The 11,216-nt window shown below is 37.9% G+C and overlaps 1 protein-coding gene across 1 annotated transcript; it reads right to left on the bottom strand.

Moving 5' to 3' along the window:
• Positions 1–8,777: 8,777 nt before the first annotated feature.
• On the bottom strand, positions 8,778–9,739 carry LOC100594287 (olfactory receptor 56B4-like). Its single transcript, XM_012503847.2, is given in 2 exon segments — positions 8,778–9,367; positions 9,370–9,739. Coding segments are annotated over 2 exon segments (960 nt in total).
• Between the last annotated feature and the right edge of the window lie 1,477 nt (positions 9,740–11,216).

Genomic DNA, 11,216 nt, shown 5'->3' with positions numbered 1-11,216 from the left:
ATGTATTCTGTTGAGTTAGAGTGTTCTATATATGCCTATTAGGTTTAGTTGGTCTATGTCTTCCTTCAATTCTATCAATTTTTGCTTTACTTATTTAGGGGCTCTGTTGTTTGGTGCATATGTATGTATAATTGTTGAAGTTGCTTGACAGATTGGCCTTTTTGCCTTTTATCATTATATAATATTGTTCTTCATCTCTCATAACAGTTTTAAAAAATCTATTTTGTCAGATATTAGTATAGCTATATATACTTATCTGTGGGGGATATGCTCTAAGATTCCGAGAGAATGAATGCCTGAAACCACAAATAGTACCAAAACCTATGTACACTATATGTGACATTTGATCTGATACTCAAGAGGACTACTAAGTGACTAATGGGTGGATAGCAGTGTGGATATACAGTGTGGATATCCTGGACAAAGGGAAGATTCATGTCCTGAGTGAAATAGAGTGGTGTGAGATTTCATCATGCTACTCAAACTGGTATGCAATGACAAACTTATGAATTGTTTATTTCTGGATGTTTTAATTTAATATTTTAAGATCATGGTTGAATGCAGTTAACTGAAACCATGAAATGTAAAACCATGGATAAAGGGGGACTACTGTATACTCATATATTGTATTCTAGTATAATATAGGATAGCTTTCTTTTGCTCACTATTTGCATAGAATATCTTTTCCCACCCTTTCCATTTCAAAGTATTTGTTTTTTATTTTAATGTGAGTCTCTTGTAGATAACCTATTATGTTTCCTTTAATCCATTTTAGCCATTTATACCTTTTAATTGGAGAGTTTAATCTATTTACACCTGAAGTAATTACTGATAAGGAAGGACTTCTGTCATTCTGCTACTTGTTTCATGTTTTAGACCTTTTTCATTCCTCAATTATTCAGTTCTGCCCTCTGTGAAAAATCATCATTTTTTCAAATATTTTAAATCTATAGTTTGTTGAATCCACGTATATAGAACCCATGGATACAGAGGGCTGACTGTATAGAAGAAGTTTGTTTCTATCTAGCTGTTTCCCTTTATCTTGTTATTGTCACAAATTACATCTTTATACATTGTGTGCCCATTAACATATATTTACAATTTTGTTTATTAATTATCTTTTAAATAACATAAATATATTACGTTCTTTATTTCTTTTTTTTTTATTATACTTTAGGTTTTAGGGTACATGTGCACAATGTGCAGGTTTGTTACATATGTATCCATGTGCCATGTTGATTTCCTGCACCCATTAACTCGTCATTTAGCATTAGGTATATCTCCTAATGCTGTCCCTCCCCCCTCCCCCAACCACACAACAGTCCCCAGAGTGTGATGTTCCCCTTCCTGTGTCCATGAGTTCTCAGTGTTCAATTCCCACCTATGAGTGAGAACATGCAGTGTTTGGTTTTTTGTCCTTGCGATAGTTTACTGAGAATGATGTTTTCCAGTTTCATCCATGTCCCTACAAAGGACGTGAACTCATCATTTTTTATGACTGCATAGTATTCCATGGTGTATATGTGCCACATTTTCTTAATCCAATCTATCGTTGTTGGACATTTGGGTTGGTTCCAACTCTTTGCTATTGTGAATAGTGCCGCAATAAACATACATGTGCATGTGTCTTTATAGCAGCGTGATTTATAGTCCTTTGGGTATATACCCAGTAATGGGATGGCTGGGTCAAATGGTATTTCTAGTTCTAGATCCCTGAGGAATCGCCACACTGACTTCCACAATGGTTGAACTAGTTTACAGTCCCACCAACAGTGTAAAAGTGTTCCTATTTCTCCACATCCTCTCCAGCACCTGTTGTTTCCTGCTTTTTTAATGATGGCCATTCTAACTGGTGTGAGATGGTATCTCACTGTGGTTTTGATTTGCATTTCTCTGATGGCCAGTGATGATGAGCATTTCTTCATGTGTTTTTTGGCTGCATAAATGTCTTCTTTTGAGAAGTGTCTGTTCATGTCCTTTGCCGACTTTTTGATGGGGTTGTTTGTTTTTTTCTTGTAAATTTGTTTGAGTTCATTGTAGATTCTGGATATTAGCCCTTTGTCAGATGAGTAGGTTGCAAAAATTTTCTCCCATTCTGTAGGTTGCCTGTTCACTCTGATGATAGTTTCTTTTGCTGTGCAGAAGCTCTTTATTTTAATTAGATCCCATTTGTCAATTTTGGCTTTTGTTGCCATTGCTTTTGGTGTTTTCGACATGAAGTCCTTGCCCACGCCTATGTCCTGAATGGTATTGCCTAGGTTTTCTTGTAGGATTTTAATGGTTTTAGGTCTAACATTTAAGTCTTTAATCCATCTTGAATTAATTTTTGTATAAGGTGTAAGGAAGGGATCCAGTTTCAGCTTTCTACATATGGCTAGCCAGTTTTCCCAGCACCATTTATTAAATAGGGAATCCTTTCCCCATTTCTTGTTTTTGTCAGGTTTGTCAAAGATCAGATAGTTGTAGATATGCAGCATCATTTCTGAGGGCTCTGTTCTGTTCCATTGATCTATGTCTCCATTGTGGTACCAGTACCATGCTGTTTTGGTTACTGTAGCCTTGTAGTATAGTTTGAAGTCAGGTAGCGTGATGCCTCCAGCTTTGTTCTTTTGGCTTAGGATTGACTTGGTGATGCGGGCTCTTTTTTGGTTCCATATGAACTTTAAAGTAGTTTTTTCCAGTTCTGTGAAGAAAGTCATTGGTAGCTTGATGGGGATGGCATTGAATCTATAAATTACCTTGGTCAGTATGGCCATTTTCACAATATTGATTCTTCCAACCCATGAGCATGGAATGTTCTTCCATTTGTTTGTATCCTCTTTTATTTCATTGAGCAGTGGTTTGTAGTTCTCCTTGAAGAGGTCCTTCACATCCCTTGTAAGTTGGATTCCTAGGTATTTTATTCTCTTTGAAGCAATTGTGAATGGGAGTTCGCTCATGATTTGGCTCTCTGTTTGTCTGTTATTGGTGTACAAGAATGCTTGTGATTTTTGCACATTGATTTTGTATCCTGAGACTTTGCTGAAGTTGCTAATCAGCTTAAGGAGATTTTGGGCTGAGACAATGGGGTTTTCTAGATATACAATCATGTCATCTGCAAACAGGGACAATGTGACTTCCTCTTTTCCTAATTGAATACCCTTTATTTCCTTCTCCTGCCTGATTGCTCTGGCCAGAACTTCCAGCACTATGTTGAATAGGCGCGGTGACAAGACAGGGCATCCCTGTCTTGTGCCAGTTTTCAGAGGGAATGCTTCCAGTTTTTGCCCATTCAGTATGATATTGGCTGTGGGTTTGTCGTAGATGGCATGTATCTGAAAATAATAAGAGCTATCTACGTTCTTTATTTCTTTAAGCAAATTTGAGTTACTATTGTGTCCTTCCATTTCATTCTGAAAGATTCCCATTAACATTTTTTGTAGGGTAGCTCCACTAGCTGTGGACTCTCTCTTTGTTTTTGTGCCTCTGGGAACTGTCTGGGAATGTCTTAATTTTTCCTTTATTCTTGCACATAGTTTTGCTGGATATAGAAATGTTGGTTGACCTTTCTTTTTCCAGCAATTTTAGTACATCACCCCACTGACTTCTAGCCTCTACAGTTCCTGATTACAAGGCAGCTGTTAATCATACTGAGAATCTCTTTTATGTAATAAGTTGTTTCTCTCCTGCTGCTTTTGGGTATCTGTCTTTGTTTTTGTCTTTCTTTTTAAATTTTTCTTTTTTTTCTTTTTCTTTTTGTGTTTTTATCTTTCTAAAGTTAGATTGTAATATGTCTCAATGTACATCTCTTTAAGTTTATCCTAATTGGAATTTGTTGAGCTCTTGGATATATAGAAAAGCACACTTCAATTCCAGTATTTTTATTTTGTTTCTTTTTAAAATTTCTCTCTCCTTATTAACATTCTCTATTTGGTGGGACATTGTTCTCCTTCCTGGTTTGCTTTAGTTCTTTGTCCAAGGTTTGCTTTAGCTCATTGAGTAAATACATTTGATTTAAAGTTTTTGTCTAGTAAATCCTAATACTTAGGCTTCCTCAGACAGTTTCTACTTTTTTTTAACCCCTGTGTATTGGCGATACTTTCTCTTTTTTTTTTGCATGCCTCATAGTTTTTGTTAAAAAGTTAACCTCTCAAATATTATAAGCAGTCCAAGCTTTTAAGTGTGTCTGTTGTTTCCTGACTGTTATTCCTTCCCTCTGGTGGCAGAGGCTAACACATTTGTCAAATGTTTTTGACACGGCCCCTAGACAGCTGCCATTCTACCCTGGGAGATTCTGAGTTAGGCAAAATAAAGGCAAGCTCTTTGCACCTGTCCTTCAGTGAACCATCAGATGGGTCAGAACAACTATAATTGTTTGAGAACAAGGTCTCCTCTGCTCCTTCTGGTACCATGAACCCACATAGGAAACATGGGATGCTGTTCTGAAGACTACCACTGAACTGGAGAAGAAGGAATGGAGCCAGAGTGAGTTAGAATGCCGCAAAGGTCTCCTACTGAGATTGTTATCTTTTTCTTGATCACGTGTTTACCTCATTGCTGCAGACCTTTGACCAGTTCCATTAAGGTTCATTCTAACAATTTGTGCCTGCTTATTTGTTAGTTTGGTGGAGGGGCAGGCTCTTGGAGTTTCTTAATTCACTATTCTCACTAAAGTCACTAGAGAGGATTTTATTTCCTGGTTCTGATGTGCTTGCCTGTCAGGCTTAGCTGCAACATGTGCAGCTTCTCCAATACCCAGTTCCTGCAGTACATGGCAGTCAGCAGCATCCAGTGGCCAGCAGCTTCCCCCGAGTAGCTTCCTGGGGGTGATTTTATAGCAGAGGGTCTCTGGTGAGATACCTCCTTGTGAACAACTTTCCCCAGCATCCTAGAATGTAGATTTTCAGCAAGTTTCATCAGCACAGCATGATTGCATTTTCTCTCCATTCTGTATCCTCTCCAATAAGGTCTGGATCTCAGCCCAGGAGTCCTTTTTCTTAGGCAGTCTCTCTCATCTGTAGTGACAGTGGCTCCTCCCTGCATCTACTATTCCTATATTTTTTAGAGTTTTCTCTACTTACTAGACAATCTCTTGATACTCCAATCCCTTGTTATAGTTAAAAATTATTTATATTAACTTTCCCCTGTTGAAATTCATGTGGTTTCTCTCTCCTGATTGGACACCAAATAATATATTGGAAGAATGAAGCATACTAGAAATTGCTATGAACAATGAATTTAGTAAAGCTTCACAGTCAAATAGAAATAAATTTTGATAATGTAGTTGTGAATATTAAAAATTCTAAGACATTTTTGAATTGGAAGTGACATGCTTTAAAAAGTAATTATGACTTAGAACTAAAATTCCAAATTATTTTAGTAAAATCCAGTGTTTTAGTTATCTATGCTTTTTAACAGACCACCGTAAAGATAGTGGTATCAAACAACACCTATTTTATCATGCTCACAGATTCTGTGTGTCAGGAATTTAAGAGCAGTGCTGTGAGGATGGCATACTTCTACTTCACAAATATGCAGCCTCGGCTCAGAAGACTCAGACAGCTGGGGGTGATCAAATGGTTAGTGACTGGAATCAGTTGAAGACATCTTCACTCACATGTTAGACTTCCTTGGCTAGCATGATTCCAAGGCTGGGCTCAGCTGGGGCTGTTGACTAGAGTCCCCATACTTGGCCTTGTCATGTGGTTTAGACTTTTCATCACATGACAGCTGGATTCTGACAGGGAGCATCCTCCAGAGAGCATCCAGGGAGCAAATTTTCCAAGAGACACGAGTGGATGCCGAATGGCTTTTTCTGGACTTCTGTCACATTCTCTTGGTTAAAAGTGAATCAGTAAGGCTCAGATTCAAAGAGAAGGGGAACTAAGTTCAATCTCTTGATACGGAATTGTTAATGTTTCACTGCAAAAGAGCATGTGAGGTGGGAGCTATTATTATGCTTGTCTTTGGAATGTGCCATACTCAGTGAGATGTTCAATAGAGAATAAACGAGACATAAAAATGACAAAGTTCTTATCTTGAGCTTGGAATTAGAATGAGAAAATACTGCATAACTACTATGTAATTTGGGCATATTAATAAAAAAGTATAAGTTTGAATGTGTTAATAAAGTTATGCATACAACAACCTATCAAATAGATATATTTAACAAAATGTGCAGATTAATGAAATGGGGATGTGGGGAGATGTGTGAAAGAGATCAGTTCAGCAAAAGTCAGGAGTAGGAAAAAATTGCCAGAAAACAGTAAGAATAAATAAGATGACAGGGTGAACAAAACAAAATCATGGGAATTATGACAAATATGAATGGACTTAGTTCCCCTATTTAAAGGGAAAGTTCCTCAAATATGGTTAAAAATAAAGATCAAACTAATGGTGTTTCCAAAAGACAGACTGAAGTTAAAATATCAAAGGAATATGGAAAGAAGTGAATGGGAGAAGACAAACAGGCAAATAAAGTAGTATGACAGTATTAAAATCATATAAAGCAAAGCATATGGGCAAATATGAAATGCATGACAAACATAAATAATTCATAAAAATAAAACAATGCACAATCTTCTTTTATCCTCATGGCACATATAGAGGAGAGAATAATTAATTGCATAAATCTTCCTGTTGTGTTAGAATTTTTGCTGACTCCAAGATGAATGTTAGGTGTTTATGTATTTTCAAAAGAACTGAGACACATGTCCACAGAAGTTGTTGAGAGTGGCCTGCAATCTGGGCTGCTACACATAGACTCATGCTATGTATTTTTGAATGAATGAATGAATAAATAAATAAAGGTATGTATGAATGAAAGTTTAAAAGCAGCTTTGAGGATGGCACAGTATTGCCATCTACCAGAGACATCTAAACTGCCTGAGCCTCAGTACTGCCACTTCCCAGTGGGTGAATTTATATAATTATCCAACCTTAGCCCCTATTTCTTTGTTGAAAAGAATTAATAGTAATTCTTTAACAGCTTCCTAATTAAGAGGACTGCTATGAAAATTATGTGAAATTACTCAATCCACTGTGGGAAAGTATTTTGCAAACTGTGAAGAACTGTGCAGGATTAGATGTTATTACTCTGATCCTTCAGGGTGAAAAACCATGGGAGGTTGAGTTAAGTTAAAATCCTTTCTGTAATTGTCTCCCTCTTGCTTCTTCTTATTAGATGATCAATTGCTTCCATTTCAATCACTGTCAAGAAAGAGTGAAGCAGCCAATTCTTCTGGAGGAAGTTGATAGTCTCTTTTTGGGTAAGTTTCCAAGCATAACTCTTAAGAAGTCCTGTCCCGCACACAGATGACTTCCCTCTGCAGCTCTGTTATGCTGCCCAGCATCCATTACTCCGGTGAGGTGAGTTGATGGTTTCTGATGTTGCTTTAGTCCTTGTGCTATTTCCTAAGAAGTTGTTTTCCAAGGTGGACTCATGTGCAAACTTCCTGAGGTCATTATTCAGACCGTGGTCCAGGATATTTTCTTTGATACACAGAATTCAACAGATCTTGTGATGCTCCCTGATTATATCATGAATTAAGCGCCTATTGTGTGCAGTGTTCTGACTGAGGCTCAGAGAAAGTACACATGAATGGTTCTTGTACTCAAAAAGTGTGCCATTTTGTTAGGCAAGCAAACAGCAACAATTCAGTTAGCTTTAATTGACAGGTTATTTGAAACTATTTTTATAGGGCATTTTCTAGGATCCATTTTCTTCCTTTCCTTGCAAGAAAACTGCCACATAGTTAGATTTATATTTCCATGTGTATATCTTATTTCAAAGCATGTATTCTTTATCTCTTTTGATTGTCACAGCATGCGTGCAATTTGGCTCAGCAAAATGTTATGATTTTTATCACTTTTAATCAGAAGAATTGAAACATAGGGAGGTTTCATAAGTTGTTCAAGTTCACACAGAAATTTTGAAACAGAGCAAGACTGAGAGTGAGAATAGTGCTATGGTTTTTCAGTCAGACTTCCCAGGACTTGAATCCCAGCTCTCCCACTTAGAAACTGTGCTGTCAGGGGGCAAGTTCTATAATTTCCAGTGCCTGAGTTTTCTTAGCTGGAAATTGGGAATAATATTGTATCTGCCCAAAGGGTTATTGTGAGAATTGAGTCAGATAATCTACATACATATTTTATCAAAGTTTCTGGCCTACAAGAAGTATTTAACACTTGTTAATCACTAATTCATTAATTATTGAGATTTTTTGGGGTACGAAAATTAAACTTTACTCCTTTTTAATAAACATTCATTGTTTACTTTTTATTATCATAAAAATTACATATGAAAAGCACATAAATACGTAAGAGTTAAATATGTGTAAATATTAAAGGCTTTGTTTTCTATTATTAGTAATATTATAATGATTTTTATGAATAATTTTTTGATTGCATTTAGACTATTTCTTTTCGATATTTTTCTAAAATAGAATTACTGGTTAAGAACATTTAAACATTTATAAACATTTTGATAAATTTTACTAAATTGCTTTTTGGTGTGTTTACAGTCCTACCAGTTGGGTATGAAAGTGTTAATCTTGCGGTAGGCTAGCATTAATAGTTAGAAACATTTCACTATTCTGTTCTTACTTATTTTCCAGGTAATAGGAAATTTTCTTGTAATTTTAATATACATATTTTGATTAGTGAGGCTGACAGTTTTCATGATTTTATTGGCCATTTTTTTCCTAGGGAGTGTGGTAAGTGCAGATTATAACCCTGATCTGTTGAGAGCTAAAACCTCTGTCATTTCCTAACGTCTTACTGGATTCCTAAAGCTGGAGTTACTTGGACACATCCTGACCCAGCCTAAGCAGTCTCTGAAAGCCCAGTCTGAGTTTGTGCATCCTGAGTGCATAGACCAGGGGGTTGAGTGCAAGGGGGATGACACTCTGCAGCACATTAAGGAACACAGGAATAAGGGGAATCTTTTTCTCTGCAAGGTATGTGACAGACAGCACAATTATACCTGTGTAGAAGAAGAGGATGAGGATGAGGTGGGAGCTACAAGTGCTCAGAGCCTTGGACATTGCTTCTGCTGAGTTCAGACTCAGCACAGAGTGAAGGATTGCAGCATAGGAAGAAAATGCCAGAGCCATATCACTCCCAACCAAGACCCGTGCTAGCATCAGTTGGTAAAATTTGTTCACAGTGATGTCATCACAAGCCAGGCTGATAACCCCCAAGTTAGAGCAGACGCAATGCCCAATTTCATTCCTGGAACAGTAGTGTCTCTGGGAAGCCAGTATAGGCACTGGGATGGTCAACAGGCCATTCCTGATCATGATGAACTCTGTGGCTTTGATGACAAAAGCTTTAGTGACTATGGAGGGGTACTGAAGAGGGCGACAGATGGCTATGTATCTGTCTACTGCATGCAGAGAAAGATACCTGACTCCATGCAGAAGAAGCAGTGGATGGCATAGATCTGAGCAAAACACTTGGGGAGGCTGATGGCCGTGGCATCAAACCAGAAGATGGCCAGGATCTTGGGCATGATGGTGGTGGCCAGGCCAATGTCCACCACTGCTAATATGCCCAGCAAATGGTACATGGGTTCATGTAGCATGGTCTCATGTTGAATGGTGATTATGATGAGGAGATTGGCACCAAGAGCTAAGAGGTAGAGCAGAGCCAGGGGCAGGGAGAGCCAGTGCTGCCACTCATGAATGTCTCGTAATCCCATCAGGAAGAACTGGGAAATCTGGAGGCTGGAGCCATTGGTAACATTGGTAGAGGTATCCATGGAACAGGTGGCTCAGTCTCAATGTCTGTCTGAAATAGAAGGAAGCTGTGTTTAAAAGTTAAGCTAAGGGGCTGAGTGTCGTGGTTCATGCCTGTAATCCCAGCACTTTGGGAGGCTGAGGCGGACAGATAATTTGAAGTCAGGAGTTTGAGACTGACCTGGCTAACATGGCAAAACCTCATCTCTGCTGAGAATACAAAAATTAGCTGGGTGTGGTGGTACATGTCTATAATCCCAGCTACTCGGGAGGCTGAGGCAAGAGAATCACTTGAACCTGGGAGGCGGAGGTTGCAGTGAGCCGAGATCATGCCACCGCAACCCAACCTGGACAACAGAGTGAGACCCTGTCTTAAAAAACAAAACAAAACAGCTAAGTGTCTTGATAAGAGCCCCTCAATAGTGAACCAGCTCCTTCTATTCATGAATGACCCTCAACTTTATTTGACTTCTGGAAATATTCCACAGAGGAATAACAAAAAAAGCAAAAAAATTCAACTCTTCAACAGAAGAGTTGGAATAACTGTTCTTTTTTTTTTTTTTTTTTTTTTGAGAAGGAATCTCGCTCTTTCACCCAGGCTGGAGTGCAGTGGCGCGATCTTGGCTCACTGCAGCCTCCGCGGGGATTCACGCCATTCTCCTGCCTCAGCCTCCCACGTAGCTGGGACTATAGGTGCCCGCCACCTCGCCCGGCTAATTTTTTGTATTTTTAATAGAGACGGGGTTTCACCATGTTAGCCAGGATGGTCTCGATCTCCTGACCTCATGATCCGCCCGCCTCGGCCTCCCAAAGTGCTGGGATTACAGGCGTGAGCCACCGCGCCCGGCCTGGAATAACTATTTTTCATCACCACTTGTATGTCTGATAAGCATGTCCACATAAATTAACAATAGTCTTATCATTAACAGATAACAAATGTTAGTATTTGGTTTACTTCCAATTTTCTGTTTTAAACAGTATACATCATTATCTAGAGATAATTTTGTATCTTGTCTTTGTCTTTTTTTTTTTTTTTTTTTTTTTTTTTTTTTTGAGATGGAGTCTTTCTCTGTCCCCCAGGCTGGAGTGCACTGGCGCGATCTCGGCCTCCCAAAGTGCTGGGATTACAGGCTTGAGCCACCGTGCCCGGCCTTGTCTTTGTCTTTTAACAGTATGTGTTAAGATGTAATATAAGCACTCAAAAATTTTATTTCCTGGATGAATACATTAACCAAAGACTTCACAGTATTATTTAAAAAGTGTGATGTTAATTTTAATTGCTGCTTTAAATTTTTGCATTTGGCTATTCTATAATTTACTGACAGGTATTTTGCTTTTAATATTGTTTTCCTTGAGTAGAGTTTCAAAAGTAATGCAAAAGTTATATATACAAAGGATGTAATCTTCTTAAAATTTTAAATATAATTTTGGTTTTATTTTAAGATATATTATCTATACATGGTAAAAATTAAAATAAAATGAAAAATATAAACAATGAAA

The sequence above is a fragment of the Nomascus leucogenys genome, chromosome 15, assembly GCF_006542625.1.
Source record: "Nomascus leucogenys isolate Asia chromosome 15, Asia_NLE_v1, whole genome shotgun sequence".
In the NCBI taxonomy this organism is placed as follows: Eukaryota; Metazoa; Chordata; class Mammalia; order Primates; family Hylobatidae; genus Nomascus; species Nomascus leucogenys.
Note: the sequence above shows the minus strand (reverse complement) of the source record. Positions and strands in the feature narration are given on the sequence as shown.